The sequence below is a fragment of the Dipodomys ordii genome, unplaced genomic scaffold, assembly GCF_000151885.1.
Source record: "Dipodomys ordii isolate 6190 unplaced genomic scaffold, Dord_2.0 Scaffold137, whole genome shotgun sequence".
NCBI lineage: Eukaryota > Metazoa > Chordata > Mammalia > Rodentia > Heteromyidae > Dipodomys > Dipodomys ordii.
Genome location: NW_012267353.1, coordinates 2973856 through 2995687, shown reverse-complemented (window position 1 = coordinate 2995687; position 21832 = coordinate 2973856). Strand labels below are relative to the sequence as shown.

At 35.3% G+C, this 21832-nt stretch overlaps 1 protein-coding gene across 1 annotated transcript in view; it reads left to right on the top strand.

Annotated features, from left to right (window-relative positions):
- Positions 1-21832, top strand: part of Agtpbp1 (ATP/GTP binding protein 1) — a 174953-nt gene that overhangs the window by 54074 nt on the left and 99047 nt on the right. The window contains 5 exon segments of the mRNA XM_013031059.1: positions 2801-2932; positions 5570-5663; positions 11305-11342; positions 15666-15874; positions 17719-17958. Of these exon segments, the coding sequence (XP_012886513.1) occupies positions 2801-2932; positions 5570-5663; positions 11305-11342; positions 15666-15874; positions 17719-17958 (713 nt within the window).

The following is a 21832-nucleotide window of genomic DNA, read 5'->3' as shown; positions in this document are numbered from 1 at the left end:
CAGCACCACATAAGCAAAAAGAAAAAAGCCGGAAGTGGTAGAGCGCTAGCCTTGAGCTGAAGAGCTGAGGGACAGCGCCCAGGCCCAGAGTTCAGTCCCCACAACCAGACCAAAAAAAAAAAAAAAATATTACCTCTATTTTCCTTCAACTTTTGCATTTGAGATTTAAGGACTCCCTTTTGAGGTTTTTGAGGGAAAAAAATGAAGAACAAGGAAACATTGTTGGAACAATGTTCATCAGTTAAATCCTTTTTTTTTTATTGTGAAAATACTGTACAGAGGGATTACAATTACATGGGCAAGATAATGAGCACATTTCTTATCAAGCATTGTAGCCTCCTCCTTTGTTTCCCCTTCCCATCCCTTTAAATCCTTCCTTTCTAACTAGAGTCAAGTTCTTACACTTTTAAAGAAATTGATATATTAACATTTATGTATTTTGTTAATTCCCTTTTAATTTTAAATTTTGGTTATTATGTTTCCTGTTGAGCTAGTTTTCCATTCTTGGTTGTTCAAGGATCCTGTACAATAATTTTATCTTTTTTTTTTTTTGCGGAAGCAGCATCTTGTTTTGTAGCCCAGTCTAGTCTAGAACTTGTTGTGCAGCTCAGCTCTTGTGAAATTTGTAACTTCCTTACTAAAACTCCAGAATACTGAAATTATGGAAGTGTATTGTCACATCTAGTTTCTGAATGTTTTTCTATTTTCTGTTTATTTACTTTTTTCTTGTGAGGTGAGAGTTTTCCTTTGAAGCATATTGGTTATGATATATCTCTGTTTGCTGGTTCTATTTACTTCTTTTGTTTTTTTGTTTGAATCTTAATATTCTACAGTCTTTGCTATCTTATCTATTTAGCTATTTCAATTTCTTTTTGAGAATAAAAATCAGGAACTTGATCACTGCTCCAGTTATGATACTTGTCATCCTATCTACTCAGGAGGCTAAGATTAGGAGGATCACATTCCCTGGCCAGTCCTTGCAAAATGTTTATGAGACTCCATCTGATCAGATAAAGCTGTTTTTAGCTGTCATTCTAGCTGTGGTAGGAAGCACAAATTGGATCATAGCTCACACTGGCTCTGGCAAAAAAGTAATACACATTTTCAAAAAATAACCAGAACAAGCCAGATGCTGGTGGCTCATGTCCATAATCCTACTTGCTCAGGAGTCTGAGGATTTTGGTTTGATGTTTGCCCAGGCAGGAAAATCTGTGAGGCTGTTATCTCCAATTTATCAGCAAAAAGCTTGGATCAGAGTCATGGTTCAATTATAGTATAACAACAGTCTTGAGTGTAAAAGCTAAGGGAGAAGGTGAGGCCCTTATTTCAAGCTGTAGTACCAGCACCAAAAAAATAAAAATAAAAATAACCATAGCAAAACAGCTGGAGGTATGATTCAGACAGTGGAACATCAATCTAGCAAGCATGAAGACCTGAGTTCAGTATCAGTACTGCCAAAATAATCTAAACAATAAACAACAACAACAAAAAGAACTTGTTAGTTTGAACATAGTGTAACAAGGATATGGAAATGAGAATTATTCTAGATTGTATATTCTTTATACCAGCATTAAAATATCACCTTGTACTTCATATAAAAGGTGTTGTAATTATATGTTAATAAAAAAATTAAAACATTTGAGGAGATGGGAAGTTAAACTGCTCTGATTTGATCAACACATGATGTATGTTTTAGATTATCACGCTACCTTATAAATTTGTACAATTAAAAATAACTTCTTGGGCTGGGAAGTTGGCTCAGTGGTAGAATGTTTGCCTCGCATGCATGAGGCCCTGGGTTCGATTCCTCAGCACCACATAAACAGAAAAAATCGGGAGGTGGTGCTGTGGCTCAAGTGATAGGGTGCTTTCCTTGAGCTGGAGAGCTGAGGGACAGTGCCCAGGCCCAAAATTCAGCCCCTATGACCGACAAACAAAAAACTTCTTTTCCTTTTTTTATTTTTTAAGAATTATATTTCTTTGAGCTGGGCACCAGTGGCTCCCACCTGTAATTTTCACTAATTGGGAGACTGAGGTTTGAAGTCATCTGTACAGCTGGAGAACTGTGGCTCAAGTGGTAGGGTGCTATCTTTGAACAAAAAGCCTCAATGAAAAATAAAAAGCCTCAGTGACATAACCCAGACCCTGAGTTCAAGCTGGCACAAAAAAAACAAAAACCAAAACAAAAAGTAGAAATAGAAAAGTATTCAAATGTCCAGTGCTAATATTCATTACTTAATATGAAATACAGTTTTTTAAACTTACAAAGAATATAAACTCATGAAGAAATAAACAGCTCATACAAAACATGTGATAAATGCTATCAAATAAATGTCAAATACAGTGTCAAAATAAGTCATAGTATGCCTGGTAATTTATGTAGTATATCACTGCTACCTTTCATGTTACCCCCAGCTTCCCATTTTTTCCCCGTTTACCTGTAACAATTTCTTGGAATCTGTGACTTAAACGTATGAGTATTTAACACCATAAAAGGAATTATTATAGTTTTTTTCCCCCAGAACTGGGACCTGAACTCATTGAGTTATTTCTTAGATTTAATTACTCAAGTCAAAGTCTCTACTTGACCCAAACCTTGATTTCTGCCTTTTTTTTTTTTTTTAAGTTAATTGGAGTTACATAATGAGTTACCAGTGCCTGGCTATGTCTGTAGTTTGGAATGAGGTTAACTCATTGTTTAATAATATGAATTAATAATATATTAAAAATTTCATCACCTTATAACTTCATTTTACTTAAAAGTTTCATATGAATCAGTTTTTTCTTTACTCTTTAACAGATAAAAAATTTGGAGTGAAAGCTAGAATTACTGGGGCCCTGAATATAACGCTGAGTTTAGTTAAACAGCATTTGCCTAACTTCCGCTTGGTTCTTCCATGTCTTCAGCTTCTACGAGTATATTCTGCCAACTGTGAGTATTCAGCATGGCTTTCCTTTAACTCAGTGTTGTGAAGTTTCACAAAATGAAAATATTCAAGTACCTTACTATAAATAAACTTAGGGGATTTATGAAAAGGAAAACTTTAATATGGGCTGGGAACTTGGCTCCGTGGTAGAGTGCTTACCTCGCATGCCTGAGGCCCTGGGTTCGATTCCTCAGCACCACATAAGCAGAAAAAAGACAGAAGTGGCACTGTGTCTTAAGTGGTAGGGTGCTAACCTTGAGCTGAAGAGCTGAGGGACAGCACCTAGGCCCAGAGTTCAGCCCCCATGACTGACAAAAAAACAAAACAAACATACAAAAAACTTTAACATGACTCCTGTAACTCTTAGCTCTGAGGCAATGAAAGTGATGTGGTACAGTAAGAAGCTGAGTTGACAAACTTTTAAGAAGTCTCCCTAATTTCCTGAATTTCTAGATGACTGAAGTAAGGGGGCAAGTAAGCAGCCTATGGCTTCTTCTTTTTTTTTGGGTCCAGTTGTGGGGCCTGAACTCTGGGCCTGGGCACTGTCCCTCAGCTCTTCAGGTCAAGGCTAGCGCTCTACCAATTGAGCCACAACACCACTTCTGGATTTTTTCTTTTTACTTATGTGGTGCTGAGGAATCGAACCCAGGGCCTCATGCATGCAAGGCAAGTACTTTACCTCTGAGCCACCTTCCCAGCCCAGTAAGCAGCCTATGGAAGAGTGGTGAAGTGAAAGAATATGAGGGTATTGGCCCCTGGAAAGTCCTTTTTCATTTGCATAAATAAAATTGGAGAAGGAAGTCGTTCAGTAGCGTTGTATGCTGAGACTGATTATATTTTTAGCAATAAATGGGAAGTAGCAGACAAAATAACAAAAAATTAACACAGAAGAGGAAACACAGAGATGGTCTCAGGTATAATGTCTTGTCAAACATACTTTCACTTAACCATATTAAGTCTCAGACCCATGAGGTGTTCATGTTTTTATTCTGTGATGATGAAATGAGGTGGTAAGTATAGAATATATGTTACTGCAGTGTTATATAGAATATATATTCTTGTAACCGCACAGTGCTAGATGTATGTGTATGGAATTTGACTGAAGGTGTGTTCAGAGGGAAAAACAAAGCAGATCACTTCAGTTATGGAATATTAAGAGAATAAAAGTAGCTTTATACCACTGGATCTTTATGTAGTAGCATTTTATTGAGTTAACTTGTAGAAGGCTAGCAAATAGTGTCCCGAATTGACAGTGTTGGGCATAATTTTCTCAGTAATCATTTGCATATTCTGTGTGAATACCATCATTAATTCCTCTTCTTCCACATTTACAGTGGCATAAAGTCTTTATTGCATCTAATCTAGACCATACTCATTAATGAGTATCTCTCAAATCCATTTTCTCCAGAGTGCTCTACATTCTAACTTTTTTGTTTATAATGCAGACAATTATTCTTTCTGGCAATTTCACTGCCTGAAGGAATCAACAACTCATAAGGCTCTTTATACTTTTTCTTACCTTCATTTCTCATTTCATCGGTCAGTTTGTAAATTTTTGTCTGATACTCTATGTTTTAACAATATGTAACTGCTCATACCCCTGGTTATTACCTGTTTATTGTTCATGCTACCCTTGCCCCCAGAGATTTCTCAAACTATTTACTCCTTAACTCCAATGCCTGTGGTAGCCAACTTCTACTCATATTTAAAGATCGTTGCCAGGAATCATTTTCCCCCAAAATGTCTAGTCTTAGCTGTGAATTAGGGATTCCTCAGGAGTATAACCCAAATAGCCTGCATTCTTAACTATTTAGAAAGTAGTTTGCCAATTGTTTTCTTTTTTTTGTTGTTGCTGGTCGTGGGGCTAGAACTCTGGGCCTGAGTGCTGTCCCTCAGCTCTTCAGCTCAAGGCTAATGTTCTGCCACTTGAGCTACAATGCCACTTCTGGTTTTCTGGTGGTTTATTGGAGATAAGAGTTTCACTGACTTTCCTGCCCAGGCTGGCTTTGAACCGCGATTCTCAGATCTCAGCCTCCTGAGTAGCTAGGATTACAGGCGTGAGCCACCGGCACCGGGCCTGTTTTGTTATTTTTGTCATTCCTTCTATACTGTATTTCCTGAGCATAGAGACTGTTTATTCATATCTCTTAATCCTCGTGTTGAATAATGTCATTGATGAAGCAAATGAGCAACTGAAGTACTTTTTTTTTTTGGGTCCGGTCGTGGGGCCTGAACTCTGGGCCTGTGTCTCTCAGCTTTTCAGCTCAAGGCTAGTGCTCTACCACTTGAGCCACAGTGCCACTTCTGGCTTTTTTCTTTTTGCTTATGTGGTGCTGAGGAATCGAACCCAGGGCCTCACGTATGCAAGGCAAGCGCTCTACCACTGAGCCACCTTCCCAGCCCGCAACTGAAGTACTTTTTAAATTTTCTTTTTTTGATATGTAACCTAATGCCTTAAAACTTTATAGAAACAAAACAAAAAAATTGTTCCTTCAAATACTTAGCTAAGGTAGACTTAAGAGTCACTCAGTGATTTGAGTTTGCATTTACTAAACTGTTGTATATATTTTTAGATATATCCCTAATAATACAAATCGTTATTGAAAATTTCAAATCGTTTTGTATCTCTTTCTCCCTTTTAGCTGTGAATTCAGTATCTTTAGGGAAAAGTGGAGTTGTGGAATTGTTATTTAAAATCATCGGACCATTTAGTAAGAAGAATTCAGGTCTTATGAAGTGAGTAAATGGTTTGAATGTGGAGATAAATATATATATCCTTGGTTATTTTCATCCTCCTTATATTGCTATGTACAGTGAGGTATATCCTTTATTATTTTGATTTTCTTTATCTTGTTATGTACAGTGAGTAGACTGAATTCACTTATAGCTATAGTCTTGTGTTTGTTATATAATGATTTTATTGTAATATACTTCCTTAAGCAGAAGTTTAATCTTTGAAAATGTATCAAAATTTGAAAATGTATCAAAATTAGAAAATTTGAAATTCAACAAATACATTGTTTATAGAAATGCAGGCTTTAAAACATTGTTAATATAAGGAGAGGTAAGATAATTTGTTTCATTCATTGAGAAACATTTATTGAATGCCTACTGTATTCTCAAACCTATTTTGCAGTGTTTTAATAGCTGCTTCCTTCATTCTCATAATTACCCGACTGGATCTTAAATTTGTACATTTCTAGTTTGTTAAAATTATGTTTTTTTGTGGATTTTTTTTGTCAAGATACATACAGGTATAGATAGCTTAAGAAATACTTATGTATGTGTTTTTATTCATTTATATAACTTTAAAACCCCCCAAGACAGAACTTTTAAATCCCAAGAATGACCCACGGGTCATTCTTTTTTTGAAAGAAGGTGTTACTATTTTGTCCAAGCAGATCTGGAACTCAGCCTCCTGGGTACAGGGATTATAATAAGTATGTCCTACCACACCTTAGAAATTGTTCTTCAACATTTTTTTTCTTGTGGAAAAAATAATATTCAACATATAGAGTTTATACTGTATTAGTTTAAACTAATTATTATTGTATTCAACAGTTACCACAATTCAGTGCTTCTGTTTTATTTATGTTCCTTTCACACTTGAGTTTGCCTTTTTTTTTTTCCAGGGCTGAGGACTGAACCCAGGGCCTTGCGCGTGCTGGGCGGGCGCCCTTCCACTTAGCTAAACCCCCAGCCCTGCCTATTTTTTTTTTTTCTATAGTACTGTTCCTTTTTTCTTATTTTAGTGGTACTAGGGATTGAATCTAGGGCCTTATACTTGTTTGGAAAATGTAATACAACTTGAGCTAGGCCCTTTTGTTTGCATTTTTATTTTTAAGATAATTAACTTTACCCAGGCTGTCTTTGAACTCATTACCTTCCTTCCTGGAGTATTCTTAAAGCATAGATATTTTTCTGAATGATTTTCTCTTAATATTATTATTTCTCTGTCCCTCTATCTCTCTCTCTTTTTCTTGTGCTTGACCTGGGCTTGAACCTCAGGACTTGGTCCCTGTTTCTGAGCATTTTGTTTATTTGGGCCACAGCTCCACTTCTGGCTTTTTTTGGTGGTTAATTGGAGATAAGAGTCTCGAAACTTTGCTTCTCTAGCCGGCTTTAAACCACAGTCCTTAGATAGCAGCCTCCAGCTAGAATTACAGATGGAAGCCATTGGAGCCCAGTATCATTTCTCTTGTAAATACTTAAGTTTATAAAGTCTTAAGTTCTTATAGCCACCAGCCTGGCACTGGTGGCTCACACCTGTAGCTACTCAGGAGGCTGAGATCTGAGGATAGTAGTTCAAAGCCAGCCTGGGCAGGAAAGTCTGTGAGACTCCAATAAATCACCAGAAAACTGGAAGTGGCACTGTGGCTCAAGTGGTAGAGCACTTGCATTGAGCTAAAGAGCTAAGGGACAATGCCCAGGCCCAGAGTTCAAGCCTCAGAGCCTAAACCAAAAAAAAAAAAAAATAGCCACCATAGTACAATGATATCCAACAAAATTGATTCCTTGCAGTCTAAAATCCAGTATGTGTTCTCCAGTTGTCTCAAAATTGCACTTTTATACCTAATGTATTTGAGTCAGAGTCGAAGCAAGATACATACATACATTATGACTCATTCTATTTAGGAAGTTTTAAAGTTTATACAAAAAAACCGTATAATGAATTCTTCATGTACCTGTCAGCCAGTTTCCACAGTCAGCATTTTGCCATTTTCAGTTAACATTTTGCATCTAATTTTTTTTTTTTAATGGTGGTTCTTCAGCTTGAACTCATGGCGTGGGCACTGCCCCTGAGCTTTCTTATTCAAGGCTAGTGCCCTTTCACTTCTGATTTTGGGTGGTTAATTGGAGATAAGACTCTCACATGACTTTCTTTGCCAATGGAGCCTTTGAATGGAGATCCTCAGATCTCAGCCTCCTGAGTAGGTAGGATTACAAGTGTAAGCCACTAGCACTTAGCTTTTTTTGTGTGTGAATATTTTAAAACAGAATATCCACCATTAAATTTGTCTATAAATCTTTTAGCCTGTTCACTGACACTGTTAATAATTTCACGTAGCCACAATATTATTTTTGTGCCTAACAATATTTATTCCATAGTGTCTTTTCATTGTTTTCTGACTTAAAAATGTATTTTTAATAGTTGGATTATTCACATCAGGTCTGAATAAGTTCTGAACATTTTATTTGATTGATATGTTATAAATCATAGTCTTAAATCAATAAAAGTCCCTCAATATTTTGGTTCTGTTGGATTTATTGAAAGTCTTACATGCTATCTCTTTGGAATGTCCCACATTCTGGATTAGGTAACTGTATGCTGGATCATTTAACTTTAGATATGTTTCTCACATTTTGTGATTAAAAAGTCTGTGATAAGTCTGATAGACTTAGTGACTTCGTTGTAACAAGTGGTTTCCCTTTTAAATCAAAATACCTCAGATATGGGACAAGCTACAGTTTTGTTCTCCTTTCTAAAGTTTGCACTTACTATTTTTTTAGGTCTTAGGGCTTAAATATCCCAGTTAAATTTCCTTCTTCCTTAGTCTAATTAATACCCTATCTGTTTAGTTTTGACCTGATCCTAACAATTTCACATTTTCTTACTTTGGTCAGGGTGGTCATCACATATATTAGCTATAATTCTTTTCTGTTGATGGGGCTTTTTTGTTGATGGGGTTTGAGCTCAGGGCCTTAGCATTGCCCCTGAATTGTTTTTGCTCAAAATTAAGTGCTCTACCACTTGAACTACAGCTCCACTTCTGGCTTTTTGGTGGTTAATTGGAGATAAGAGACTCATGGACTTTCCTGTTCAGGCTTGCTTCAAATCATGATCCTCAGATATCAGCCTTCTTAATAGCCGGATTACTGACCTGTGCCATTAGTACCTGGTTTAATTTTTTTTAAACTTTTCCATATGAACTACTTGGCTAAAAATTTCTCTTAAATAGAAGTCTGAGTACTTTCAATTCTTTAACTCTTCCTTTTCTTTTCTTTTTTTTTTTAATTTTTGGTTGGTTTAGGGGGCTTGAACTCAGAGCCTAGGTACTCTTCCTGAGCCTCTTTATGCTCAATCTTTTACTCCACCTCTTTGAGCCACAGCTCCACTCCTGGTTTTTGAGTGGTTAATTGGAGATAAGACTCTCACTTGGACTCTTCTGCCCCTGGTTGGCTTCAAACTGTGATCCTCCAATCTCAGCCTCTTGAGTAGCTAGGGTTACTAAGGAGCCACCAGCATCCGGCACTTTCACTCTTTGTTAATAAAGGTCCAAATATGCAGTGGCACATTCCTGTGATTTCAGTACTTGGGCCAGCTCTACTTTTCAGTATTTTGCTGGTTAAGTGCAGCTAAAGGGTCACAGATTTGTCTGCTCAGGCTAGCTTTGGACACCAATCCTCAGGCTCCTGAGTAGCTACAATTATAGGGAAGAACCAGCAGTGCCCAGCTCTAATCTCTGTTTCAATTAAAGTATTACTACTGAAATATAAGGTAATTCCATGAGGGCTGAAATTGATCACTTTGTTGTTTGTGTTGTGTGTTCTCTGTGAGAAAAGCTCTTTTCTATCAAAGTAGTTTGCTTCTTTTCTGTTAATCTTGTGATAACTTTTTCTGAAAAGTTTCTGCTTTGGCAAGGTGTCTTGCCCTTATTAATTACATTTTAGTTACTTCTTTTTCCTGCTGCACTTTAAGACACAGTGGTAGAAGCTCCTGGAGTTTTAGTTAATTTCTGTTAAGTAAGCCACATCCTTTTGCAGATTGTATACGCCAAGATTATTTTAAGAACTAAATTAGAAAGCAAAACATAAAGAAACAATCTAAAACAGGGTATAGCACTTTTTCAGGTCTTACTGGAAAGTATTTTTCTTTTTTTAGTCTAGGTTTTTTAAAAATAATGTTTCATGTGTTTTTTATTTTTGTCCAGCAAAGTATATCTGTTCAGAACTCTCTCTTATTAGCATTTGTTGATTGAACACTTTGTTCCTTGTTATGGATTATTGTTCCAAGTCTTACAGTTAGCCAGCATCCATCTTAATGCTTCTATTCAATTATACTCTAAATAATCTGGTCATGCTACCTTTCATTTTTCATAGATATATGCAACTTTTACTTTATTGCCTTGTTTTGGGTTTTAATTTCTTTTTTTTTGAGTGTTGCCATTTTTTTATTTAATTTTATTTTATTTGTGAACATACTGTACAGAGGAGTTACAATTACATGGGCAGGATAATGCGTACATTTCTTACCAAGCATTGCAGCCTCCTCCTTTGTTTACCCTTCACATCCCTTCCCAGCCACCCCCCTCCCCCAATCCCAATCCTTCTCCTCACCCCCCTTCGCCCCCCCCACCGACGTTGTAAAGCTCGTGGGTTTTAATTTCTTAAGTAGTCTTTTCATAGGTGTGTACATTTTATTACATCATATGTATGTATATGTATATATATATGCAGAAGAGATGCTTGTTTTCTAATTTTATATCCATGAAGAATTTGCTACTGTGGGCTTTTTAGTAGGCATTCAACAAATGGTTAATGAGTGAAATACTTAATTAACTTGGATAACAGGCATTTTTAATTCAAACTAATTATAGTTAGACTCTTACTAAGAAGTATAATAGTATGAAGTAGCATTCTGTTTAGTAATGAAGTGCCCTTTCTTCAGTAACTCATTGTAAATACTACTTCAATTATAGGTTTTCCACAGTGATAGTTATTATTACAGCTGATTAATGGTGGCTGATTTCACTGTGTTTAACTGAGTAAGTTATGATCAAGAAAATATATGTATCTCTAAATTTTAGGTTCATCCTTTGGGACAATAAGAGTTTTTGAGATAATAATCTTGTTATTCTCTTGTTTGCCTCGTGTGCTAGGGGTCATTCTTGTCCCCAAATGTCCACGTTCCAAAATGATATATCGTTGTTAACACCTATAATGTTACCGACATTATAGTTGGGTAGAACTGAAATATTTTGAAGTAAAGAAAATATAGAATTTTGTAGATACAAAATTAATCTGTGTTAAAACTTGTTTCTGTTTTTATTGTTTTGTTAGGGCCTATGATTCTTAATATTATGGCCCCTCTGTGTCAAATAGATAATTGATTTAATCTAACTTCTGAGAAAGGCTTCAGCAGTGTTAGTGTTCTTTTTCTTAAATCTTTCTTGGAGTACTTTTAGCATTACAGTCTTTATATTTAATTTAAGCCAAAAGGACAGATGAATACGAAAACATAGTACGTAATTGATCTCTAAGAAGAATAATTTTTGGAATAAATAGAATAATTAGTTATCTGACAAGATTGTATGAATTTACTCTTGTAGATTAATTTTACTAGTTTTGTTGTTGTGTTTTCTTGTTGTGTTGACAGGGTTGCTTTAGACACTCTTGCCGCCTTGCTAAAATCAAGTAAGTTTTTAAATGCTAGAAATAATAGATACTATTTTTATGAACATTCTGTTAACTATGTTCAAGAAATTGGATATGTAAAAAAAAGAAATTGGATATGTAGATCTAGAATATAGTTTTAAAGCTGGTTTATAATAATCTAGTATAAAAATTGATTTCCTCTTCTAGTGTAATTGAAACACATCGAAACTGATGCTATGTATTTATTGAGTACATTTCTTTTTCTTTTTTTGGGGGGGGGAGTTCTGGGGCTTGAACTCAGGGCCTGGCACTGCCCCTGAGCTTCTTTTGCTTAAGGCTAGCATTCTATCACTTGCGCCACAGTGCCATTTTTGGCTTTTTCTGTTGACATGGTACTTTGGAATTGAACTCAAGGCTTCATGCATGATAGGCAACCATTCTACCACTAAGCCACATTCCCAGCCCTATCAAGTACATTTCTAAGTACATTGAAAACAAATTTCTAAGTTGTTTCTATAGGCATGAATTCCTCATAATAGAATAAAACAAGTATAAATATCTCTTTTTAAAAAGTGAATCTGTCATGATACTGGTAATTTTGACCATGGGAAATGTCTTGAGTGACTACTGCCTCAGTGTGTAGAGTATGATTTGAACTTAGAACCTTTAATTAGAAATTTTATTTATACCATATATCCAGGTTTATAACATTAAGAAGTGACTGCTAGTGAAAGTTTTAAGTTTTAATAAATTTATTTACAAAATGAAGCACTTCATTTTTAGAGTTGAAGCATTGAAACATAGATATGATAATTTTGGACAATAATCACCTTACATTTATGTATTTATTTTCTTTTTGTGAGACTCATTATATCCACTGTAAATATAGTCAGTTGTACTTTAATAGACAATTGGTGTATTAGCATTTCCTTGATATTCAGTCTAAAAATCTATGCTGGTGGCTTTCATATGTCCTATTGTTCCAAAGATATAATAATAAGATGATTGGCCAAAAAACTATGAGACCAGTTGGCCCTGAGTTTTTAATCACTAGAATTCATTTTTAAATAGTAGAAAATGATTAATATCTCTTTTTTGTAATGGATTCAGTTTAAAAGTCACTTTAAATATTAGTATTAAATGCTGAAGTTCTCATTTAACCATTTTATTCTTGCATTGAAATATGGTATATGTAATAAGGTTAACTGTAGCTTTCTTTTCATGTGATTTGCTAAACATTAAATGAAAATCACATATGGATCAATTTGATATGCTCTGATTTTCTAATTCAAACTGTATAAAGGTTAATTCTTTTTCTTTTGTTACTGGGCTTAGCATTTTGGCCCTGACCTTGAGCTTTTTTGCTCAAGTCTAACACTCTACCACAGCTTCACTTTCTGCTTTTTGGTGGCTAATCGAAGATAAGACTGTCACAGACTTTATTGCCCGAGCTGGCTTTGAATGGAGACCTTCAGATCTCAGCCGTCAGAGTAGCTGGATTACAGGTGTGAGCCACCAGATCCTAGCTAAAGATTCTTAAATTAATCAAACTGTTTACTTTTGATTTGAAGTGGATTATAATAGCTGTTTAATTTTTTTTTTTTTGGGTCCGGTCGGTCGTGGGGCCTGAACCTGGGGCCTGGGCGCTGTCCCTCAGCTCTTCAGCTCAAGGCTAGCACTCTACCACTTGTGCCACAGTGCCACTTCAGGCTTTTTTCTTTTTGCTTATGTGGTGCTGAGGAATTGAACCCAGGGCCTCAGGCATGTAAAACAAGCGCTTTACCACTGAGCCACCTTCCCAGCCCCTAGCTGTTTAAATTTTAAAGACTATTTTTCAGAATCACTGAGAAAAGAGTCACTAAGAAATTTCTGTTCCCAGAAATTTTCAAATTCTTTTTATTTTTTTTGGGGAGGGGGGTCTGGTCGTGGGGCCTGAACTCTGGGCCTGGGCGCTGTCCCTTAGCTCTTCAGCTCAAGGCTAGTGCTCTACCACTTGAGCCACAGTGCCACTTCCAGCTTTTTTCTTATGTGGTGCTGAGGAATCGAACCAAGGGCCTCGAGCATGCAAGGCAAGTGCTCTACCACTGAGCCACCTTCCCAGCCCCATAAATTTTCAATTTTTTAAAAGATACCACACTAAACTCTGGAATCGTCAGTTTGAAATATTAATCTTTGTTGTATTTTCTTTCTACTTTTTCAAAGGAAGGTGGTATGCTGAAAACTAGTTCATATTTAATCTATTTTCAAATTATGCATGAAACTAGGATAAAATTTAGTAATACAAGACACTATTCTTTTCATGCTATGTCTTTGTAAAACAGACCATAGCTTTTTAGAGCATTCTCATTGGCACACTCTCATTTATTTACATTAAAATCAAGGTTTTTTTTTGGGGTGGTGGTGGTGGTATTAGTCATTTATTTTAAGGAGACAAATTTGACTAGCAAGATAAATATGAGAAGATATAAACTAAAGAAAATAAAGACAGGAAAGCTCATTTGCCATTGTTGGAGTATATAATAGATACTACAGACTAAGGTAAACTTACATTGTCTTTTATTTAGAGAGGAAAAAAGAGGCCAGATTGAGTTTTGTATCCTGAACATGTGAATAAATAACTCTTTACTAAACTATTTTTGGTTGTACTTAGTGAGATAGTAGGCAGTTATATTCATTCCTCTAAGGGTCACCTCAGCATCTGTGTTTGAATTACAGTCAAGTTTCTTATGTGGTCTTTCTTAAAGACTTTCAATACTTATCATAAATACCATCTAGGCTATGGAGTGTTCTGGCAGAAACAGAAAAATTTGTAGTAGTTACAATGATCAGAATGACTTGTAACAAAATCATATTCATGGCTAAACAACAAAAGGCTTACATATTTCAAGTGGTGCAAATGAAGTATATATTAATTTAAAATACCACATTTTTCTTAGTCAAAACAATTGCATTGATTGTGTAAATAGTCACTGCCCTAGAAAACTAGCTATTTTGGGGGCTGGGAAGGTGGCTTAGTGGTAGAGAGCTTGCCTTGCATGCCTGAGGCCCTGCGTTCGATTCCTCTGCACCACATAAGCAAAAAAAAAAAAGGCCGGAAGTGGAGCTGTGGCTCAAGTGGTAGAGTGCTAGCCTTGAGCTGAAGAGTTGAGGGACAGCGCCCAGGCCCAGAGTTCAGGCCCCACAACCGGACCCCCCCCCAAAAAAAAATCAAACTAGCTGTTTTTATATGCAATACATGTTTTCAAGCTATCACATAAGGAAGCTTCTTTTCCCCCTGAGTAGTTTCTTCTACCTCTATAATGTCAGAATATAGTTCTCAAAGAAAATTAGTAAGATCATACCTTAGTATTATGTTTTAGGTTACATTAGGGAACTTTAATAATCCAGACAACTAAAATTAGTATCATCTTAGTGTTTATGACATGAACTAGCTTCATTTGAGATTAAAAAGAGGTAGAATTTCTAAACAACCTGAATGGGTTGGTATTCCACCAATACATCTTACACTTGTTATAATAGACACCATAAAGTGATGCTAGATAGCAAGGTGTTGCTACCATACTATTTCTTTAACTGCTATCTTAGCAAAATGTATTTTTTGTTTAATCTTAAATAATAACACGTTCAAAATAATAAAGTTAAATTTGTGAGTGCAGTTGTATTATAAAGTCAACCATTTGTAAAATCTTTAGTTTCCATTAAATTAACATTTTATTGTCTAGAAAGCACTATTTTCTAGTCTTGTTTACTAAAATGTTAGAGTTTTAACTTAATGTTGCTGTGGAGTGGATAATTATATAATTTGGGAATAGTTAGAACAATGAACTTCACTAAAGTTTCTAATCCATTTCTGTGGGATTCATTTTAGTATGAACATAAAGATTGTAATACAAGTTAACAAAGTAAGAAAGTCTTTTAGTAAAGTTGTATTTCCAGGTAGTGTGTCAGAGGCATATAAATTTTATTTGGTAAATGGTCACAGTAGTTTTTTTTAGAAGTTTTAAAATATATGAAGCTTTTATTAGAATTACCATTTAGAAAAAGTGTAGCCTTCATTGTAGTAAAGAGATTAAATTTTTGAGATATGATCTCACTATGTAGCTCCTGTTTGTCTCAAATGCTTGATATTTTTCCCAGCCTTTTGAGTAGTGAGATTACAGCTGTGTACTATTGCACCTAGTTAGTAAGAGTTTAATATTTATAAACTATGAAAAAATATATAGGCAAGAAATTATCTGAAAGCTCTTTTTGTTGGAAAACTTGTGGACAAAGGTTTAATTCATCACAATATTGAGGTTAATATTGATATATTCTTTTTCTTGAATTTAAAAATATTTGTTCTCAATTTTTCTTTTATTAAAGAAACAAATGCCAGAAGAGCTGTAGAGAGAGGATATGTCCAAGTGCTTTTAACAATCTATGTAGATTGGCATCGCCATGATAATCGGCATAGAAACATGCTTGTTCGGAAAGGGATTTTACAGAGTTTAAAAAGTATTACGAACATCAAGTTGGGAAGGAAAGCATTTATTGATGCCAATGGAATGAAAATTCTGTATAATACTTCACAAGTAAGTTACTTTATTTTTATTCTTCTTTATGATTTTATTTTTAAGAAAACTGAACTAATGAGAAAGTACTCATGTACATATACGTTGTTTTCTTTTACTGTACTGGAGTTTGAATTCAGGGCCTTTTCCCAGCTAGGTAGGTGTTCTACCACTTGAGCCATGTCCCCAAGTGTTAGAACAAGTCATTTTTGCTTTCAGTTATTTTTCAGGTAGGGAATGTGGTTTTTGCTTGGGCAGGCTTGGACAATGGTCTTCCTACTTAGGCTTTCTGCAGAATTTGGATGACAGCTGAACCACTGTGCCCAGCTTTTTTTTTTTTGGTCGGTTGTAGGGCTTGAACTCTGGGCTTGGGCGCTGTCCCTCAGCTCTTCAGCTCAAGGTGAGCGCTCTACCGCTTGAGCCACAGCACCACTTCCAGTTTTATAGTGGTTTATTGGAGATAAGAGTCTCACGGACTTTCCTGCCCGGTCTGGCTTTGAACCATGATCCTCAGATCTCAGCCTCCTGAGTAGCTAGGATTACAGGCGTGAGCCACCAGTGCCCAGCATGTGCCCAGCTTTTTTGTTGGGTAGAAATGTTGCAATGTAATCCTCACATTTTATTTTTAGAAGGCTATTTTTATTTATTAGAAAGATACCTGGATTTTGCAAATACTAATCAGTTACCTTTGTTGTGCCCTTTGATTTTATATCTAATGAGCATCTTTGTACATGACAGTTAAGATATTTGAAAACTTGCTTTATGTTTATCTTTAGTATTTTGTAGAGCAATCATATGTACCTGTTTTCACTATTCCTAATAAAGATAGTAATGGATATTTGGTATGTTAGAGCTTTAGTTGTCTTAATATTTCTTTCTTTTTCTTTTTTTTTTAATCGGCTGTGGGGCTTGAACTCTGGGCTTGGGTGCTGTCCCTCAGCTCTTTAGCTCAAGGCAAGTGCTCTTCCACTTGAGCCACAGTGCCACTTCCTGTTTTCTAGTGGTTTATTGGAGATAAGAGTCTCGTGGACTTTCCTGCCTGGGCTGGCTTTGAACCGTGATCCTCAGATCTCAGCCTCCTGAGTAGCTAGGATTACAGGCATGAGCCACCGGTGCCCACCTTTGTCTTAATATTTCTAAGCCTTAATTTCTCACCTGTTTTTACTATTCCTAACACAGACAGTAATGGGTATTTGATACATGTTAGAGCTTTAATTGTACAGGTCAGATGTGAAATGTGTATCAAAGTGCTAGTCATAAACAGTATTGTTAAAGGACATAATTTCAAATCCCCTCTGCTTTACTTTTTGTTTTTTTCCCTCCAAAATTAGACATTAGGACAGCAAATCAAACCCTAAGACTTCAAGTGGGCATGGTAGACTTTTATTGGCCAGTCTGTGTAAGGTGCCATTCCTCAAGTGACAGTTCTCAGTAAGGCTCAGTCAAATGTTTCTTCCTTTTTATTTCTCTTCCTTTTTATTTCTCTTACTTTCCTTAAATTTTTAATCTTTCCACTTTCCTTAAATATTGTTTTTTAATGTTATGCCCTAGAATTGCTAAATGTTTCATAAATAATATATTTACTGATTTGTTTATTTTCAGTATCTAAGAAGGTGCTGGTTTCTGCATAGGAAAAATACTGAAGGAATTTAGGAACTTAAGTCGTGTTGAATTTTCTCTGTGAGGTTCTTATTTACTAATACAAACTTCTAAACAGGAAATTCTTTTATAATTATCTTTTGTTTTACTACTGTGTTACTACTGTGATACTTTTCTCTCGAAAATTATTACTGTAGTTCTTTCTGAATATAAACCTTTAGTCAGCTATTCACCAAAGGTCCATTATCTTTTTTTTTTTTAAACAGGAATGTTTGGCAGTTAGGACTCTTGATCCTCTTGTCAATACCTCCAGTCTGATAATGAGGAAATGCTTCCCCAAAAATCGACTGCCACTCCCGACGATTAAAAGTTCTTTCAATTTCCAGTTGCCTGTTGTTCCTGTGACTGGACCTGTGGCCCAGCTCTACAACTTACCTCCTGAAGGTAGGACCACAGGTTTACTTCTTACCTTTCATTGCTTCTTGGGAATTTTTGATTCTGTTGACGTATTACTTCTGTCCTAATTACTCAGTAAAAGGCCTTAATGAACATCTTATTTAGTAAACATTTCTCTTAATAGAAGGTATTGAAGTTTAGTGGTTAAGAAAAATTGCTTGGGGGGGTGGGGGAGTGGAGAGGGAAAGGGATGGTATGAGGAAACAAAGGAGGAAGCAACAATGCTGGGTAAGAAATATACTCACTATCTTGCCCATGTAATTGTAACCCCTCTGTATGGTATTTCCACAATAATAATAATAATAAAATAAAAAAAGTCTGTGTTTCCCCCCCCCCAAAGAAAAATTGTTTGGGATGTGTTACATATGTGTAAATATGAATTGTGATTTCATTTGATAATTCATTTAAATTACCACAGTAGAAGATAGTAACATTATAACTAGGTAATTATATTTGGGTTTACATTGTAGTTTTTTAGTGAACTTTATTTTCTTCTGCTAAAGAATTATAGTTATTAAAATATTTATATATAAAACGTAAACTTGAATATAACTTGCCTGGAGAAAATGTAAGCTTAGAGATAGAGATAGGTTGCTTTTTTTTGTGTGTGGGGAAGAGGGTGGAGATATAGTACTGTAGGTATGCTATAAAATCAGCATTTAAGGGCTGGGAAGGTGGCTCAGTGCTAGAGTGCTTGCCTTGGAAGCATGAAGTCCTGGGTTCAATTCTTCATCACTGCATAAACAAACAAAAAAAGCTGGAAGTGGCACTGTGGCTCAAGTGATAAGAGCAGTAGCCTTGTCCTGAAGAGCTGAAGGACAGCACCCAGTCCCAGAGTTCAGGCCTCACAACTGACAAAAAACAAAAAAATAAAAAAACAGCATTTACATGTCATAATGTTAGGAATTTTTTTGTTTGTTCTGCTGCCTGTTCTACAGGGCCTGGAGCAGTGTCCCTGAGCTATTCTTGCCAAGGCTAGTGCTCTACCACCTGAGTCACACCTCTATTTTGGGCTTTTTATAATAGTATTTTGGAGATAAAAAGTCTCATAGATTTTCTGTCCTGCTGGCTTTGAATTGCAATCCTCAGATTTCAGCCTCCGAAGTAGCTAGGATTATAAGTGTGAGCCACTGTTGCCTGGAATTTTTTGTAATAGTTACTGGAATGGGACAGTTATGGACTTTCCTGCCTGGGCTGGCTTCCTCGATCCTCAGATCTCAGCTTCCTGAGTAGCTAGGAATTCAGGTGTGAGCCACTAGTCTTTATCATCTGTTAACTTGCCTGAGTCATACCAAGTCAGCAGTAAATATTTGTTTAGTGGATAAATCTAGCATAAAAACTTATTCTCTTGAATGACTAAGGGTAATAAAACAGACTTAGGATTTCAGTACCTTTATTATTTTCCATATGTGAAAGTGACATATTCTTAGATGTGTAAGGGGTACAGAAGTATATTACATGGTACCCTTCCTGAAGTGATAATGCGAAATATTAGACTAGCTAGTCAAGTGATAAGGCCAAGAATGCAAAAGACACAGAATTATTGTATTAAATATTACAAACTGTAACTTTTATTATGCTCCATATCAACTAAACATTCATAAAGAGATAATACAATTATTAATAATCATTAAATGAGTATTTTACACAAACTTTTCTAAAACACTGTTTTTATATTATAAAATGGTAACTATAGAAATACATGTTTTCAAGTGTAAAAATGGCATCTAGAACTGAAATACTTAGTATGGGGTCCCTCCAACTCTAGGAATACATGATTGGCTCACAGACTGTGAGCACTGATGCTCTATATAAAATTAGAAAATGAGTCCATCACTGCTATATAAACTCAAGAAAATTACAGAGATGAACAACATTAAATACAAAGCAAAACCCAAGCAAATTGGCTTCGATAATAAATCTAAATCGACAAAACAATCCTGTTAAAAGACAGGGATTCATATTGGATTGAAGAAAGCAAAATCCATCTAGCTGATACTTTTTTCCTAGACGCCTAAAACAACAGAATGGAAAGCTTGAAAGTGTATGTGTGGTCTCCTCTGGATCAAATGAGATGAGGAGGACATTAATTATTCAGAATATAGGTACAGATTGAAAAAAAATGTGTAAAACAGTCAGCAAAGGTTATTTTACCCAATCTAAGTAATACATGTATCTAGTAATAGAGTAAAGACAAGTAGCAATCACTGAAATGACAAGGAAAAATGGATAGAAATACAGTGTCTTCTTTGTCCTTGGCAGATTAAAGGAGATGAAGTCAATCTAAAAGTGAATGTAGTAGTACCTGCTAGCTAGTACCTGCTACTGCATTTGACTATATGATTGAAATGGACAGTATTTCAGTGAAATACAAGTAGTTAAATTTGGCTTAAATAGTAAAAGAAAAACTGAAATTGAATATGAGATAAGGTTTCTTCAGTGAAAAATACAAGTGCTATTGACTTTTATTTAACAGAGCACAGAGAAAAGGAGAAAGTTTAGAAGCTGGAATTGTATCTAAAGCAAAACTTGGTTAAGAAAAACCTGAAACAACTTACAGATGAATATTATGTATCAAAGTATTTATAAAAGCCCTAAAACGTTAGCAAATTAAATTGAGCAGTTTTTTTTAAATATAGGATACCTATTAAATTCACTGTAATACTATGACTTTAGTAAAAAAAATGGTCAAAAGAAGAAAACAAAATGATTGTGATTATTTCAGTAAACTCCACGAAGAGATTTTCATAAACACCATATTATTTGAGATAAAATTTGTTAAGAAACCAGAAATATTTTTGAACAACAATCTGAACATTATTTAATTCAATAGCCAATATCAGGAACAGTAATGGAATGTTAGAAGTTGCTCTTTTGGCCATTCTTATTTAATACTATTTTGAAAACTTTAGTTCAATTAGACAGGGAAAAGATAAGTATTTAACAGTTGAAAGAATATGATGTATACAAAATCTGTGGGCATTAGTTAATATCTGTATTTGAACAAACTGAGTTACTGTTACAGACTCAGTAGTCACTCAAATAATCATAATCATTTTTGTAATCTCTTTGTATAGCAATATGTATATATAAATGTGTAGCAGTATCTATATATGTGTATGTGTACATATACATATATATATTTTTTCCTTTAATACTCAAAAGAGCTGTATGAGTAGGCATTGTAGGCATCTTCATTTTATAGTTGAGAAAAGTAACAAATAATATAATTTGACTTGGTCAAAATCAAATAGACAGTAAGTTAAGGAGCCAGGCTTTGAATTTAGGAGTCCTGTCTTCAGAGCCCCTTTGTTATACTCCTTTAAGACAGAGTAGTATTTTTTATTTCTCCTATCACATACCCATTCAGAAGATAGGCTGAGGACTTATGTTGTATTAGGTCATCAAAGGGTGGTTTTATTACCTTCTAGGGTAGTCTCCGTGTGAATGTGGAAATAGGAATGAGAAAAAGTGGAGAAGACAGTTTTCTTTCTAAAGAACATGACCTGGAATTTATATTTATCACATTGTATCATATAGCATTGGACAAGAATTGTACATACTTATGGCTGTCATTATTGTAAGGGAGGCTGGAATCTCTATATCTAAAATGAAGATGTTCTAGTACTAAAAGCAAGAAGAGCAGAACTGATACTAAGGGAACCGTTAATAATCTTTGCTATTAGTGACAATGGAAATAGAAGTCATATTTTAGGAAAACGTCTGTCTCCTTGTGCCCATGCTTAACCTTATATTTTATTGTGCTGTTATCCCTGAATAAGTTGAGTCACAGTACTTCATTACAATGGACAGGTGCATTATTAAACACATAAAAGAATATCAAAAGGTATAGTCTCAACAAGGAGAATCAATCAGTTTTACATTTTGTAACTTTGTGTTAGAAAGCCTTTTTTTTTTTTTTTT